At 43.0% G+C, this 18,512-nt stretch overlaps 1 protein-coding gene across 1 annotated transcript; it reads left to right on the plus strand.

Moving 5' to 3' along the window:
- The first annotated feature begins 2,894 nt into the window (after positions 1-2,894).
- LOC145805469 (uncharacterized) lies at positions 2,895-4,733 on the plus strand. The gene is made up of 2 exons (XM_082900604.1): positions 2,895-3,615; positions 3,787-4,733. Exons 1-2 carry the CDS (start codon positions 2,895-2,897, stop codon positions 4,731-4,733), a joined length of 1,668 nt encoding a protein of 555 aa, XP_082756730.1.
- The last annotated feature ends 13,779 nt before the right edge of the window (positions 4,734-18,512 follow it).

Here is an 18,512-nt window from a genome sequence, read left to right on the forward strand (position 1 = left end):
ACAACACACTCACTCACACACACATTTTGGTTAGAGAGAGGGAGGAGAGCAAGGAAGAGGAGTCTAGAGGAGGAGAGGAAAGAAGAAGAGAGTTTCTTGTGCAAAGCTAGAAGGTAAGCCACCAACAAAACCTTCTCTTCGTTTTCTTTTCTAATGCATGTCCTTTTAAAGATTTTAAGTGATGTTTCAGATCTGTTATTATCATGTTCTTATGTTGAAAATACCAAGATTTGAGTATTGTTTCCATCTCTCTTGTATTTTCCTCATTTTGGTACAAACCATCTTCTTTTTGTACAAATCTCTCAACTTTTCAAGGGTACTCTTTCAAACAAATTTTATGAGTTAAACATGTGATAGTTAGCATATTTTCGTCACAAAAGAAATGAAACTTTCCCATGGTGGAACCCCTTTTTATAAATTTCCTCGTTTTGGGCATTCCACCTTAAAGCCTGTTTTTTTTCAGTCAACTTTGAAAAATTCCAGAAAAATGTAAACAAATATTCTGAACCTCTATTTTATGTCAAAACCTTCCTTAAGGAGTGAGCTTTCGACTAAAATTGGTTTCATCGAAAAACATTGAGTGGTTTGCAAGAAAATATAGTTTTCGTAACAGTCGACAGATCTGGACAGATTCTGGAACAGTGCTGGACCATTTTCTAAATAACTTAAAATCGGGAAAAGCAATCCCATTTCCGAAAAATGTTCTAGGAACTAGATCAAATTCTCTACGAACCATAAGGAAAACCGAGTCCGATGGATGAACCTAAGTAGTCCTTCCACATTAACCTTTATGTGATGTTAAATCTAGAAATTTGTTATGTTTGGATGTTTTATACCCTTGTATTCATGAAAATGTTTAATGGCCTATTATCATATCTTGGCATAATGTTGTATGGGTATGTTATGTTAATTATCTTCTTATCTTGAGGAGGCATGCTTATGTGAATTTTATTTTATCATTTAGTTGGACTAACCTTGACTTAAAACACTTAATTCAACGGGAAACCTAATTGGGTGGGTATTGGGTTTTCGAACATTTGAGTAATGAAAAGATGAGAATATGTGGTATATGGTATGATGGGATGCGTTCCCTATTTAAAAGTTAAAGTCTTGCGCAAGTGGTTTTCGGAACCCTTGAACGGAGCGGTTGTATTCGGACCCTAGGTGGTTTGGTGTAAGGAGGGATTCAGGCAAGGCCTTATTTTACCATCTCATTTGAGGCCCCACGGTTGGCGCTACACGGTATATAACCGTTGGAAGGCATCCGAGGTTAGGTTTGCAACAAAGCAGCAAAAGAGGGGGCATACCGAATAATCCGCGTCCGATTCTTGTGGTTGGGAGGATGAAATCTCTTTGGGGGATTTCTAGTTTGCTAACATCTAACTAAAAGCTTTATTTATTTAGTTGAGTATCATGCTTTATTACTTGATGTTATAGTTGTGACTGTGTTTTGGACTGGGAAAAAGGGGTAGGGTGTGTGTGTGTTTATTGGGCATTCAAAGCTCACGGCGTATCATGCCAGGTGACGAAGCGGAACTCATAGCGGAAGACGACGAGCCGGAAACCTTTGAAGACTTTTGGCTATCTTAGGGATACTGGAAATTTCCTTTTTGTTATTTTGTAAGACTCATATGAAGTTTAAAACTTTCTTTTTAGGATGTAATGTAATGGAACAATCTTTTGAAGCAAGTATATTGTGGTTATTATGTATTTATATTCTATGCATGAACCTTATCGTTGCTTATGAGACCTTGTGTCAATGCCTTGTAAGATCTGTCAAAAAGGTAGTGAGCTGCCTAAGAAAGCTGGACTTAGAGGGGAGGCTATTTTGACTCCTCCGACGATCTGGGATCTTACTTGGTTATTGGCCATAGGACTCACTAGTGACTCTCCCTTGACTGCAACCTATAGTGTAGAATCGGGGCGTCACAACTTGGTATCAGAGGCTAGGTTCAACCCTTAACCCTCGCAACCCTATACGCGACTCTAGAAGCCCTTACCCCTTATCTTATTTTATTCTATCACACTATTATAAGAAGATTGACTAATAAAAATCTTTTCCACCTTAGGATGTCATCGGGAGGCTACGTCAGTACCGACTCATGGGGTGTTTTTCGTATGCAAGGATGGAGGGCCATGTCCGTCAGCCCCTACTTTAGCCGCCGGCGCTGTGAAATCACTGCCGAGGAAATGATCAAGACTGAGATACGTAAGGTAGAGATAGAATACCCCCGTTATACGAGGGCGCAGAATAGCTCTTTGGTGCGGCGCCGCCTGCAATTTCTAAGCCGGGCAGCAAGGAAGGCAGTCCGAATGGAACAAGACGAACAGAAGATGGACTCCCTGATACACCGAGCTCTGACCACCATAGCACCGACTCAGGCTGAAAGCCACGAATCTTGTTACCACGGGCCAGGTGACAATCAACCAATGGATATGGAGCAGCCACCAGAGCAGCAGGGAGCGAACCTAGCCCACCCTATAGAGATATCATCTAAACACAATCCCCTCTCACCAATGTACACCCCCCACTCTCCGGGGCAAGCCACCGACTCTGCTGATGAAGACCCAGACGAAGACTTTGATTGGTCAGGAAACGAGAAATAATTCGAGGGCTAGTAAAACTAGACTTTTGTAAGATCCGTTGATGAGGATCCCTAGAATAAGATAGCTTGAACTTGTGTGCGTAGAAGCTCTTTGAATGTAACTCCGAGATAGGAGCCCTTTTTGTAATGATGCCTATTATATATATATATATATATAAATGATGTGTTGATCTATGTTATTGATTGTTACTTGCTTTAGTGCACCCTAAGGAAACTGAACCTTTATTTCAATCTAAGTCGTAAGATTTTCTAAGACTGGAAACCAACTCACCTCGTGCCATGAACAGAATGGTAGGCACACGAGCTAATGGCTATACCGAAACCAGCAACAATGTACGAAACCGTCCTAGGCATCAACATGAACCCATCCCCGCAGGGGCTGACATCCCCAACAACCTAGGTCATCAGATTTTGGAGGAACTAGGGCAAATAAGGAACAATCGGCAGAATGAGAGGACTCGACTCTTTTCTGAGTTTCGGAAGCAGAGGCCCCCAAAGTTCACAGGCGTACTGGACCCGAAGATAGCTGAGAATTGGCTTTGGCAGATAGAGAAAATGCTAGACACCATAGGCATCACCGAGGCCACTGATAGAATAGCTTTGGCAGTATTCGAGCTCAATGATGAGGCTGACCATTGGTGGGAGTTGATGAAGAACACTCGTCACGTAGCAAGCCTGTCATGGAACCAGTTCAGGGAACTATTCTTAAATAAATATTTCCCAAGTACTATCCGCCGAGAACGAGTCAAGGAATTCCAGAACCTAGAACAAGGAAATATGACCGTGACCCAGTATGTTGCAAAATTCGAAGAGCTAGCCCGCTATGCAACTAGACTCGTGGCAAATGATGAAGAAAAAGCAAGGATGTTCGAGTGGAGACTGGACCTTACAATTAGGGGAAGAGTTCTCCCGCAACGACTCCCCTCATATGCCGAGGTGCTGGAAACGACATTAGAATCTGAGAGGGAAGTAAACGACGCCAGGAAAGCTTGGAATAAGAGAAAAGGGAGTCAGGCGTCTATTGGACCTTAGAGGAACCAGAAGGGAAGCATGCCCTCAAAGCCCTACTCCAGACCACAACCACAACAGCAGCGACCGCAACCGTAGCAACAGATCCAGAGAGGAGGCCATCAACAAAGGCTGATGGGACAAATCTAGTGCTTTCATTGCCAACAATTAGGGCACAAGAAGAGCGAATGCCCCCAACTCCCCCCATCTGGATACCAAGGAGGAGGTTCCGGAGCAAATGCCCAGGCATCAGGTGGGCAGAAGTCTTGGACAAACAAGACCGAATCTACCGGGCAGCAGCACCAGAAGAGTGGAGGAACTCAGAACACTAAGACCAGTGGTAACCAGAAGGCAACCGGCAGAATCTTTGCCCTGCAAGAGGAAGAGGCGGACTCGTCCGTAATTGAGGGTAATTTAGTACTGTACAATTCTTGGGTGCATGTTTTATTTGATACCGGTGCATCACATTCTTTCTTATCCTCTGCTTGTGCTAAGTCATTAGAACTTGTATGTGAACCCTTAGCAACTGCCTTAAGTGTAATGTCACCTATGGAAGGATGCGTTCGGGTAGGATCGATCTGTAAGGACTGTAAGATAAGGATGTCGAACCTACGCTTAACTTGCGACCTTCGTATTATGGAAATGTCGGACTTCGATATTATTTTGGGCATGGACTGGTTGTCCGCCCACCGAGCAGAGATCGACTGTCGTCAGAAGAAAGTGGTAGCTCATACACAAGATGGAACACGTTCCCAATTTAAGGGGGATAGACAAGACCCCATGGTTTCAACAAAGCATTGGACGCAGTGGCGCTACCAACTTGCGGGTAGGATAGCAAGCCTAATTCTAAATGAGGAAGGCCAAGGAGAAATAGAAATTCTGCGCATAGTATGCGATTATGCAGATGTATTTCCTACGGAATTACCAGGATTGCCGCCAACCCGAGAAGTAGATTTTGGCATTGAGCTACAACCTGGAACTACCCCAATATCCATGGCTCCGTATCGCATGGCACCAGCAGAACTACGAGAATTGAAGACACAGCTACAAGAATTGCTCAAGAGCGGATTCATTAGGCCAAGTACTTCGCCAATGGGGAGCACCCGTGTTGTTTGCTAAAAAGAAGGATGGATCGTTGAGGCTATGCATCGATTATCGTCAACTCAATCGAGTCACGATTAAAAACCGATACCCACTCCCAAGGATTGATGACCTTTTCGACCAACTTAGAGGCTCAAGGTGCTATTCAAAGATCGATCTCAGGTCGGGTTACCATCAACTATGAGTCAAGGAGGAGGATATACCAAAGACTGCCTTTCGTACTAGATATGGCCACTATGAATTTGTAGTAATGCCCTTCGGACTAACCAATGCACCAGCAGTATTCATGAGCCTAATGAATAAGATATTTAGACCATACCTTGACCAGTTTGTAGTAGTATTCATTGATGACATCTTGGTATATTCAAGGTCTGAAGAAGAGCATGAGCAACATTTAATGATTGTCCTCCAAATTCTTAGGGAAAATTGGTTATACGCCAAGGCAAGTAAATGTGAGTTCTGGTTGAATGAAGTAAAATTCTTAGGGCATGTGGTATCAGAAAATGGGATTGCGGTGGATCCAGCCAAAGTGGAGGCAGTATTAGATTGGAGACAACCAAAAACTGTGTCATTACCGAAGATTCATCCAAGATTTCTCCAAACTAGCTAAACCAATGACTCGTCTAACGCAGAAGGGAGTAAAGTATGAGTGGGACGAAGCTTGCGAAAAATCCTTCCAGGAGCTGAAGAAGAGGTTAACAAGTGCACCAATTTTGACCATCCTAGAATGAGAAGAGGGGTACACTGTGTATTGCGATGCATCTAAAGAAGGGTTAGGTTGCGTGCTCATGCAAAATGGAAAGGTGGTCGCATATGGATCCAGACAGTTGAAACCTCATGAGCGCAACTACCCCACACATGACTTGGAGTTAGCAGCCGTAGTTTTTGCCCTAAAGCAATGACGACATTACCTGTACGGGGAACAATTTGAGATTTTCACAGATCACAAGAGTCTGAAGTATCTATTCACACAGAAGGACCTTAACTTGAGACAAAGACGATGGATGGAGTATCTTGAGGATTTCCAATTCACTCTCTCATACCACCCCGGTAAAGCCAATGTAGTAGCAGATGCTCTAAGTCACAAGAGTAGAGGGATGATGGCTAAGATCTCCGTCAAGGAATGGGATATGGTTAAGACACTCAATGAGTTCAGGATCCAAGTAGAATCTCAAGATACAAGAGCATATCTTAGCGCGCAGAAGGTGATGCCTAAGTTAATGAATGAGGTCATGGAGGCCCAGAAGCACGATCAAGAGGTAGCCTACATCAAAGGACGTCTGGAATCAGGAGAGCCCATGCCCGATTGGGTAATTCACCTCAATGGGAGTTTAAGGTACCAAGGTAGATTGTTTGTACCTAGTGATGAGTTACTTAGAGAAAAGGTACTGAAGGAATGTCATCATTCTGCATTTGCGGTACATCCAGGAGGAACAAAAATGTACCAAGATTTGAAGAGGCAATATTGGTGGAATGGGATGAAGAAGGAAGTGGCTAAATTTGTAACAAAATGTTTGACATGCCAACAAGTGAAAGCGGAACATCAGAAACCAGGAGGAATGTTGCAACCTCTACCAATAGCCGAATGGAAGTGGGAGTATGTGACGATGGATTTTGTGACAGGATTGCCTAAGTCACCTAGAGGGCGCGACGCTATATGGGTAATACTGGACCGTCTTACCAAGTCAGCACATTTCTTACCCTATAAGATGACCGACACCTTAGAGTCTATGTGCAGACTCTACATTGGGGAAATCATTCGACTAGATGGAATTTCGGTATCTATTGTGTCAGATCGTGATCCACGATTCACCTCTCGATTTTGGGGAAGCCTGCAGGAAGCTCTTGGTACGGAGTTATGTTTTAGCACCACCTTTCACCCGCAGACAGACGGACAATCTGAACGCACTATCCAAATGCTCGAGGATATGCTGAGAGCTTGTGCAATGGATTTTCAAGAAAGTTGGGAACGACACCTACCCCTAATTGAATTCGCCTACAACAACAGCTTCCAAGCTAGCATTGGTATGGCACCCTTTGAAGCATTATACGGACGACCTTGTAGATCACCGATTTGTTGGACGGAAGTGGGTGACGCAAATTTGGCAGGACCCGAACTTGTCCTAGAAACTACTGAGAAGGTCAAATTGATCCGACAACGGTTGAAGACCGCTCAGGACCGTCAAAAGAATTATGCAGACAGGAGGAGGAGACCGTTGATGTTTGAAGTAGGTAGCCACGTGTTCCTAAAGGTGCAACCCAAGCGTGGATTCGTACGTTTTGGGAGAAAGGGGAAGCTGTCACCACGATATATTGGACCTTTCGAGGTATTGGAGAGAGTGGGCGAAGTAGCATATAGACTAGCTCTACCCCCGCAGTTAGCAGGGATACACAGTGTCTTCCATGTATCTATGTTGAGAAAATACATCGCTGACCCGACACACGTCCTCAAATGGGAAGATATCATCCTTGACAAGGATGTTACATTTAAAGAAGGACCGGCAGCAATACAGGACAGTCGAGAGAAGAACCTCAGAGGCAAAGCGGTTCACTTCGTGAAAGTGCTATGGCGTCACTAGGGAATTGAAGAATCTACTTGGAAGCGCCAGGATTAGGTAAAGGCAAATTACCCCGAGCTTGTCGAAGGCAGTATGTAGCTGAATTTCGGGGACAAAATTATTTTAAGGGGGATAGGTTGTAAGGCCCCTAAAATATGTATTTACTTTTAAGACCCTAATGATGAATTATTTTCTTAAAGCCCTCGTTACTTGAATTAATTCGAATCTTGTCGATTAGCAAATTTCTATTTCTTTTATTTTTATTTTATCAAAACAGAAATTCCCTAACCTAATTTAATTCTACCTAGGTTACATGTAGTTAACTTCAAGCCCTCATATTTTTTTTTTATTATTATTTCAAAACTTTCCCAAAATAGTACTTATGTCTTGTACCTTGGTATGCCATCAATCTTGCTATATATATATATATATATGTGTGTGTATACACCTTGAGGGATGTGCCTAGAACATAAAATAATTAAAAATTAGTCCCTTCACACTTCCCTATGGCTGGCCCTTCCTTGGAGGAGGTGAGAAATCTATTTCCAAGACACACCATCATGAGATTCTAGGGAAAAAACACAACCTAGTGACCTACCTAGGATACAAAATCCAAGAATTAGTTTTATTACAACTAGAGGTGGCCTAAACCAATGGAACACACCTCCTAAGTCCCTTCCATTCCTTTAGAATTCAAGCAAAATCCTAACTTTCCATCCAATTCCAACTAAAGGGCTTTTATGTCCTTTTACCCCAAATTTGCCTATATATACCACACCCTCCCTAGCTTGCAAACATACACACAACACACTCACTCACACACACATTTTGGTTAGAGAGAGGGAGGAGAGCAAGGAAGAGGAGTCTAGAGGAGGAGAGGAAAGAAGAAGAGAGTTTCTTGTGCAAAGCTAGAAGGTAAGCCACCAACACAACCTTCTCTTCATTTTCTTTTCTAATGCATGTCCTTTTAAAGATTTTAAGTGATGTTTCATATCTGTTATTATCATGTTCATATGTTAAAAATACCATGATTTGAGTATTGTTTCCATCTCTCTTGTATTTTCCTCATTTTGGTACAAACCATCTTCTTTTTGTACAAATCTCTCAACTTTTCAAGGGTACTCTTTCAAACAAATTTTCTGAGTTAAAAATGTGATAGTTAGCATATTTTCTTCACAAAAGAAATGAAACTTTCCCATGGTGGAACCCCTTTTTATAAATTTCCTTGTTTTGGGCATTCCACCTTAAAACCTGTTTTTTTCAGTCAACTTTCAAAAATTCCAGAACAATGTACAAAATTATTCTGAACCTCTATTTTATGTCAAAACCTTCCTTAAGGAGTTAGATTTCGACTAAAATTGGTTTCATCGAAAAACATTGAGTGGTTTGCAAAAAAATGAAGTTTTCGTAATAGTCGATAGATTTGGGCAGATTCTGGGCAGATACTGGACAGATTCTGGAATAGTGCTGGACCATTTTCTAAATAACTTAAAATCGGGAAAAGCAATCCCATTTCCGAAAAATGTTCTAGGAACTAGACAAAATTCTCTACGAACCATAAGGAAAACCGAGTCCGGTGGATGAACCTAAGTAGTCCTTCCATATTAACCTTCATGTGATGTTAAATCTGGAAATTTGTTATGTATGGATGTTTTATACCCTTGTATTCATGAAAATGTTTAATGGCCTATTATCATATCTTGGCATAATGTTGTATGGGTATGTTATTTTAATTATCTTCTTATCTTGAGGAGGCATACTTATGTGAATTTTATTTTATCGTTTAGTTGGACTAACCTTGACTTAAAACACTTAATTCAACGGGAAACCTAATTGGGTGGGTATTGGGTTTTCGAACATTTGAGTAATGAAAAGATGAGAATATGTGGTATATGGTATGATGGGATGCGTTCCCTATTTAAAAGTTAAAGTCTTGCACAAGTGGTGTTCGGAACCCTTGAACGGAGCGGTTATATTCGGACCCTAGGTGGTTTGGTGTAAGGAGGGATTCAGGCAAGGCCCTATTTTACCGTCTCTTTTGAGGCCCTGCGGTTGGCGCTACACGGTATATAACCGTTGGTAGGCATCCGAGGTTAGGTCTGCAACAAAGCAACAAAAGAGGGGGCATACTGAATAATCCGCGTCCGATTCTTGTGGTTGGGAGGATGAAATCTCTTTGGGGGATTTCTAGTTTGCTAACATCTAACTAAAACCTTTATTTATTTAATTGAGTATCATGCTTTATTACTTGATGTTATAGTTGTAACTGTGTTTTGGACTGGGAAAAAGGGGTAGGGTGTGTGTGTGTTTACTGGGCATTCAAAGCTCACGGCGTATCATGCCAGGTGACGAAGCGGAACTCATAGCGGAAGACGATGAGCCGGAAACCTTTGAAGACTTTTGGCTATCTTAGGAATACTAGAAATTTCCTTTTCGTTATTTTGTAAGACTCATATGAAGTTTAAAACTTTCTTTTTAGGATGTAATGTAATGGAACAATCTTTTGAAGCAAGTATATTATGGTTATTATGTATTTATATTCTATGTATGAACCTTATCGTTGCTTATGAGACCTTATGTCAATGCCTTGTAAGATTGGTCAAAAAGGTAGTGCGCTGCCTAAGAAAGCTGGACTTAAAATGGAGGCAATTTTGACTCCTCCGGCGATCTGGGATCTTACTTGGTTATTTGCCATAGGACTCACTAGTGACTCTCCCTTGACTGCAACCTATAGTGTAGAATCGGGGCGTCACAATCCTTGCTAGACTCCTCGTCATAAATGACAGGTGCTCTGCGTCCCCCCCGGCCTTGTGCTGAGACTCCTCTCCTAGCTGCTCGAGAAGGCCTAGATGGCCCAGTCTGCAGAGGTGGGACCTGAAAAGGACAGTTTGAATGTATCAACCAATATGTATATCAAATGCAGATGCAAGGATGATACATAGAGTGGGTGTATGCAGATATAGTATGTGATTGTGATGTGTCAGATGTGCTCTACACATGTGTCATTAGAAGTAAGATAAATACAAGGAAATTGAAAAGTACCCGAACACCGGAGGCATGTATCATCGTCTCCCTCCGCAGAACCATGTCCTCGAGTGAAGCCACCAGTCCAAGTAACCCCTCAGTATACTCCCTGGGAGGCTGCGGACATAAGTTCAAGTCATCAGTGAATGAATGAATGTCTAAATATCTGAGTGATAAATGAAAACTGTAAAACATACCGGTGGTGAGTCAGGGTCACTGACGTATCGATGGTCAGGCAGCGGAGGCTCCAGTGAAATCTGATTTGGTGTCCCATACTACCAGCCTGTCAGCCCAGTCGAAAGATCTAGCCATCCAGCATACTGCCAAGTCGAGGGCATCCCTCCAGTCCCGCATCTCGATGTGCCGGCCCCACTATTCGAAGGAATGTCTCCAGCTCGGGCACAACTCGAGGAAGGCATATCAGCAGCTCTCCTCCTGGGAGTACGGACACCTGATAGCGGTGGCATCGGATACATATGGCGATATGTCGAGTAATCTCCCTCCTCCAGGAAAAGGACCGCGTTAATACCCAATATAAGGTCCTCTGCCTCCCGGGGTGTGAGATCCCCTGCGGACCGCATCTCTGGTGGAGGCGGTGAGGGGACGTCTTGAGCAGAGTTGCCCATCGTCTAGCACATGAAGCACTCTCTGAGAAACCAGGCCCTGCCGACCGGTCCCTCAAACAAGACTTTATATCGAGAGGAGCCCCATGCCCCAGCAAATAAAAATTGAGGATTCCCTGGCATATCTATCCAAGGCTGCCAGGTCACCTGTGGGTAACAAGTGCATAAATTGATTAGATGTCATAAATATGCCAGATGAATCAAAGCTGAAAGCATGAAGAACCGAGAGTTCTGTATCACTTTCGTCGCCCATACAGTATCGAAGAACTGCTAGAGGTAGAGCAGAGTCTCCCGAGGCCTGGGCCGACATCGACCCTCAAATCTGCGTGAGTAGGGGATCTCAAGAAGTGCCTCGACCTCAAGCTGAGGGGCCAATGTCGGGAAGTAGGCATAAACCCATAGCTATAGAAGACAAGACAGTGGCTATCAGAGTACAGAATATATAGAATGCAGAATGCTGGGTCCAAAAAGTTGTGTGCAATGTGCAGTGTACAAAATGTATAGGAAGTACAGAATGCTGAGTGCAGAAGGTAGAGTACAGAATGTAATGTGTGCCATGTGCAGTGTACAGATAATGAAAAGCAGCAATGTAAATCAAGAGGTCAAAATGTACCTCCTAGGCTCACCAGTAGCCGCCTACTATGGTTCCTCGCTCTCGAGAGGTTGCGCTCATGTAGCAATAAAGGGTAGCGAGTGCAGCGCCACCCGAATCAAGGAGCCGAAACTCTGATAGGTCCACCAAGGCACTAAGAAGATAAAACTTGACTGTGTTCCCCCTATCGGAGAACAGAGTCGTCCCGAGAAGGAACATCAAAAATCTCCGGGCATATTGTTGTATGGCCTCAATGGTCTCGGGCGTAGTCCCCCGGTACCGCTCAGAGAACTAGGTGTACCTGACCCTGCCTGATGATCTGTCGATCAACGGACGGGCTCTAAGCAGATAAATCCAAGCGGTCTCTCACTCACCCATATCTGTATCGTATGGGATCGGCCAGCCTGCCACGTCAAGGCCCGTCAGCATGGAGAAGTCATATAGGGTCATCGTTATGTCCCCGGTAGCTGAGAAATAGAAGGAGTTGGTGGTGTCCCACCATCTCTCTACAAGTGCCCCCAGGAGGGTCCTACTCGCTGGGTGACGTGATAATCCCGCACAGAAAGGGCTAAATCCTGCCTCGTCCACGATGTGACGAACAGCATCTGGGAGCTCCATGTACCACTCCCTCGCAATAATAGATCCGTAACCCCGTGTGAAACGGGAGAATACTTGCATTCAGAACGAACAGATGTATTAAGTTTCAGAATGAAATGTATAAGCTGTGTGTTCAGATTGAAAAGTATGAGCTGTGTGTTCAGAATGAAATGTATGAGCTGTGTGTTCAGATTGAAAAGTATGAGCCGTGTGTTCAGATTAAAATGTATGAGCTGTGTGTTCAGAATGAAATGTATGAACTGTGTGTTCAGAATGAAATGTATGAGCTGTGTGTTCAAATTGAAATGTATGAGCTGTGTGTTCAGAATGAAATGTATGACCTGTGTGTTCAAATTGAAATGTATGAGCTGTGTGTTCAGAACGAAATGTATGAACTGTGTGTTCAGAATGAAAAGTATGAGCTGTGTGTTCAGAATGGAAAGTATAAGTTGTGTGTTCAAATTGAAAAGTGTGAGCCCTGTGTTCAAAAATGAAAAAAAAAAAATGAGCTGCGTGCCAATGAAAAAGTGTACTGCGTTATGGACTGAGTGTTCAGATTGAGCAGTGTGCCATGTTATGAAAAAGTGTACTATGTTATGGATAGTGTGCTCAGATTGAGCAATGTGCTATAAAATCGAATACCGTGTTATGAACTGCGTGTTCAGATTGAGCGGTGTGCTATGTTATGAAGAAGTGTACTGTGTTATAGACTATGTGTTCAGATTGAGCAGTGTGCTATAAAACTGAATACCGTGTTATGAACTGCGTGTTAAGATTGAGCGGTGTGCTATGTTATGAAAAAGTGTACTGCATTATGGACTAGGTGTTCAGATTGAGCAGTGTGCTATAAAATTGAATATCGTGTCATGAACTGCGTGTTCAGATTGAGCGGTGCGCTATGTTATGAAAAAGTGTGCTGCGTTATGGACTGTGTGTTCAGATTGAGCAGTGTGCTATAAAATCGAATTTCGTGTTATGAACTGCGTGTTCAGATTGAGCGGTGTGCTATGTTATGAAGAAGTGTACTGCGTTATGGACTGTTTGTACAGATTGAGCAGTGTGCAATAAAACCGAATTTCGTGTTATGAACTGCGTGTTCAAATTGAGCGGTGTGCTATGTTATGAAAAAGTGTACTGCGTTATGGACTATGTGTTCAGATTGAGCAGTGTGCTATAAAACCAAATACTGCGTTATGAACTGTGTGTTCGGATTGAGTGGTGTGCTATGTTATGAAGAAGTGTACTATGGTATGGCCTGCGTGTTCAGATTGAGCAGTGTGTTATAAAGTATATCGCGTTATGAACGGCGTGTTCAGATTGAGCGGTGTGCTAAGTCAATAAATCGAATACTGTGTCATGGACTGCGTATTCAGATTGAGTAGTGTGCTATAAGGTATATCGTGTTATAAACTGTGTGTTCAGGTTGAGCGGTGTGCTATAAAGTATATCGCGTTATGAACTGCGTGTTCAGATTGAGCGGTGTGATATGTTATAAATCAAATATTGTGTTATGGACTGTGTGTTCCGATTGAACAGTGTGCTATAAAGCATATCGCGTTATGAACTGCGTGTTTAGATTGAGCGATGTGCTAAGTCAATAAATTGAATACTGTGTTATGGACTGCGTGCTCAGATTGAGCAGTGTGCTATAAGGTATACCGTGTTATGAATAGTGTGTTCAGATTGAGCAGTGTGCTAAGTCAATAAATAGAATACTGTGTTATGGACTACATGTTCAGATTGAGCAGTGTGTTAGAAAGTATATCGCATTATGAACTGTGTGTTCATATTGAGCGGTGTGCTGTGTTCAGACTAAACAGAATGCTATGTTATGAACTGTGTGTCCAGATTGAGCAGTGTTATGAGCTGTGTGCCCAAATGTGCTGTGTGCCCAAAAGAGTTATGTGCAAAGTAAACAAGGTTTTGTGTTAAGAGCTATGTGCCAAGTGAGCAAAGTGTTTTGTTGAGCGCTGTGTGCCAAATGAATCAGATGCTGTGAGCAGAAGTACTATGTATGTGAATGTGTTCAAAACGAACAGATAAAATACATCACAGAAAACTAAAGTAAAGTACGCACCTCATGTGCGTGATGAGATAGGTGGGACTTAGGCTCCTGTAACAGCAAGTCTGGGAGCGCCCGTCGCGCGAAGTCTGTGAAATGATGGAAGGTACTTGGAGGAAGGATATGCCCTTGCGAGTCGTACTTCTCCAGGTCGAACGGCCGTATCCTCGGAGGCAACGGTATGATGTCAGGCTCGTCCTCTGCGTATGGAGACCCCCCGCCATACGGAATATCGTCGGCCATCTGAAGAAATGAGCAAAATGAGCAAAACGAGCCAAAATTTTGAAAAGTCAACAAAAGCCAACTCATGGGAAGAGAAAAAGTCAACAAAAGTCAACGCCCAAGAAAAGGTGCCAACGTTCGAGACAAACTTACCTCAAGTGGTGAAAATGGAGAAAGAAGCTCCGAAAACAAATTCTAGTCAGTTCAAAACGAAAAGAATCGAAAGTTTTCGTGAAACAACTTCATGTGGGGCATTGGAAAACGCCATAAAGTGCAAATCTGAGAGAGAAAATGGTCTAGGGAGGAAGAGAAGTTGATTTCGGCCTTGGAGGTGTGAGCAAAACTGATTTGGAGTTGTGTACTTAAAGAACCGAGCATGAAAAGACAAAACTGCCCCGAATTTTGTAAACTGGTCTACCAGCCAGCTTTTTTAGTCGGCTGACCACTTTTATGGGCAACAACTGGTCGGCCACTTATATAACTGGTAGGCCATCCTCCTGGGTGATCCTCAAGGCTCTATTGATCTCCCTGTGTATTTTGGTGGTGATTGGAGTCCTCGATTCTCGGGAAAGTGCAGGAAAAACACACTTTTCGACACGAAATTGTCCCCGTGGGAACTTCAATTCAGATCTTCGGTACGTGGATCATCGTCACTCGTCAAGAGCAAGGTGTATCCTTTTTGAATACGTTGTGACCCCTTTGGGAGGTAAATCGGAGGTTCTGGTTAATTTGCTCGTGTTAAGGTTTATGTTTCTTTAACGACATTTTATCTCAAGGCATGCTATTGAAGTTATACCACTTTCGCATTGTTATGCACGCTTTTCCTCTCTTGCATATGTTATGCACACCACTCATTGCTTTGTTATGCATCTACTACTTGTGTTGTCACGCTCGTTTTACTTATATTGCTATGCGTACTTCCGTTGCATTGTTATGCACCCGCACTTTTCACCTGCATTGTTCTGCATTCTTTGCTTGCGTTGTCACGCATATTTCGCCTGTTTGTTATACGCTCTTTTAGTGGCATTGTTATGCACACTTCACTTGCATTGTCATGCATTCCTTTCCGCATTGTTGTGCGTCACACTTAGGTTGCATTATCATGCATCCCTTTCCGCATTGTTATGCGTCACACTTAGGTTGCATTGTCATGCATCCCTTTCCGCATTGTTATGCGTTATACTTAGGTTGCATTGTCTTGCACCCCTTTCCGCATTGTTATGCATCACACTTAGGTTGCATTGTCATGCACCCCTCCACTCGCGTTGTCCCGCACTTTTCACTTGCATTACTATGCATGTTTCTAACGATATTGTACCTGTTAAGTTTCTTTCTTTTGCAAGCACGATATTATATGTACGGTTCATTTGACGCTAGCGCGGCCAGACGAACCGGATGGTATTGTATGTACTCCGCGTGAAACGTAGCGAGAATTGTATAATTCTCTTACATCCTTTCTGTATGTAATGTAATTTGATTTGAATTTACTTGCTTAAACTGTTGCGTTTATTGTGTATAATTGCTTCATTACAGCTTTCTTTGCATGATCATAAGTTATGTTCGGCATCGTGCATGCCCTTTGCATTTTGCCCCTGCCTGCGGGCACATCTCTTTATTATCTTGCCTGGTTGTCTAAGTCATTGGCCTTGTCAAAAATGGTTTGTCTCTGGGCTTTGACATTCACTCCTGTCACTTATGACTTCCGAGTTCTATCATAGAGGGGCAACTGTAGACATCCCATTTTTGACCGACCTTAAGGCTTAGACATCATTGATTAAGCGCTCGGTGATAGTGCATGTTGTGCTCGTTTCGAGGTTTCGGAGTTTTAGCTGAGAGCCTTGCCTCCGGACCTCTGAACTCTTTGTGCTTTGGCTCAGTTTACAGACCAAGTCTTGTTTTCCTTGCCTGAGGGAAGGAGAGGTCTTGTAGACCACTCTCTTGTGGTCGTCGACCACTTTTCTCGTTTGGAGACATGTTTCTGATTTTTGGAGCCCTCAGTTGCGCGCCTTGTCTTGGAACCACTTAGTGTTCTCCGTTTGGCGTGGTTTTTGAACAACACCTTGTTTCCTCGGCCTAGAGGGCCACTGTGGTTTGGGAGACCACTTCTGTGGTCGTAAACCACTTTTGGTGCTTGTCAGCTAGTTTTCGAGGCTCCCGGCTACGTGCTTTGCCACCCGAACTTTCATCTTACATCCGTTTTGGTTGGTTTTTGGTACAAACCTTGTTTTCCTTGTGTGAAAGGTGGTACAAGGGTGGGAGACTAGTATTTCTCCTTGGAGATCACTTTTCCTCCCGCCAGCCAGTTTTCTAGTTTGACAACTGGTCTCCCTGGTCTTTAGACCATCAAAAGTGGTCGGCCACCACACCATTTCCTTGTTTTCATCCTCTGGGCTCTCTCCCACCATGGCCGACCAGTTGTTGTTATGGGAGACCACTTAAAGTGGTCGGCCGACCACTTAAGTAACTGGCCGACCACTTTAAGTGGTCGGCTGCTTTTTGGCACCTTTTTGGAGATATTTTCCTCCAGCTGGCACAGCTGGAGGGCACTGAGACCATCCTCCATACACGTGTATAGAGGGATTGCCTTGGCCCTTAGCTTCTTGGAGAAGCTTTGCCTTTTTGTTTTCTATAACAGGGAGGCTCCTCCTCCCTCCTCCAGGTTCAAAAAATTGCCTTGAGAGTTATAGATACACTCTTGTATCTATCTTTCCCTTTACTTCATTTTTATGCTTCAAAAGTGTAGTTTTGTCTTACTTTAACACACAAACACACACTAAAACACCATCCTTTGGTTGCTGAGGTGCTTAGGAGCTGATTTTGGTGTTCTTGGGTTGGTTTAAGCTTGAAAACCAGCTGGAGTTGCAGTAGTAAAGAAGGTCTTCAAGGGTGAGTTTCTAGCCCTTAAAACCCCCATTCTTGCTTTAGCTTTTGAGCCTATTTGCATATTGTTTTAAGCTTAGCTTCCTTCTGCAAAAAGTTCTATATTTTGGTGCTTAAGATCTTTGGCTAAGGACACTTTTGTGTTTGGGGTTGTTTACCTCCTCTTAGGCCTTGTTTGGTCTTATTCTTGTGCCCTCTTTTTAAGCTTTGGCATCACCTTGTTTTGGCCTTCTCACCACTGAAATCCCTGGCGGGGATGGTGTTTTAAGGTCCCAAAAAGGAGAGGGTCATCCCCTCTCCTTGTGTTTTCAATACTTGCCATATATGCCTCATGTTTGAGCATGTTTACTAAGCTTGTGTTAGCTTGTTCTTAGCATGTATTTGGGGCTATTTCAGCATGCCTCAGATCTATTTTGACTTGGTTTGGTCATTCCATGCATGCCTTATACACTTGTAGTGTAAATCTTGCAAACTAGCTTTGTATGCCTCATGTTTGAGCTTGTCTTTCTAGCCGGTTTTGGGGCCATCTCAGTAGGTTTTTGGTGTTATTCTAACATACCTTAGATCTGTTTTGGGTTGGTTTCATTGGCTCTTGCATGGTTCATACACTTGCAGTGTAATCACACACACTAGTCTTGTATGCGTCATGAAGTAGCATTTCATTCTAGCTTATGTTGTGTCCATTTCAACATGTTTTAGGTGATTTTTTGCCATGTCATCACTCTGTTTTGGTTTGGTTTGGTTCGCCCTTGCATGCTCCATGCACTTGTAATGCATTTCCATGAAATAGCGTAACATGCATCATGTTTTAACATGTCATTCTAGCATGCTTTTCACTTAACTTCATGAAGTTTTTGTTCATGTTTTTACATGCTTTAGCTCTGATTTGTGTTGTTTTGACCATGCATGACTTGCTTTGTATAACCATGGTTCAATCTAGCTTGTTAGCTTTGTGCACCAAGTCCACTAGCATGCATTACTTGGACTATTTGAATGATTTGGCATCATTTATTATGTGATTTCAGTCCATGTTTCATGCTCATGCACTTGCATTTATCACTCATTCAATACGTTGGAGGGTTGGCCCCTTTATGCCTTAACATTAATCATCGTGTATGCCTTCATGCCTAAGCTTGCGAGCCATAGTTTCAGTGCTTATTTGGGGTTATTATGCCATGATATAACTCTGATTTTTGTTGCTTAAGTCATCCCATGCTTGGTCTTAATAGGTGTAGTGTA

Source organism: Camellia sinensis, chromosome 13 (genome assembly GCF_055761805.1).
Source record: "Camellia sinensis isolate YWXY chromosome 13, ASM5576180v1, whole genome shotgun sequence".
Classification (NCBI taxonomy): domain Eukaryota; kingdom Viridiplantae; phylum Streptophyta; class Magnoliopsida; order Ericales; family Theaceae; genus Camellia; species Camellia sinensis.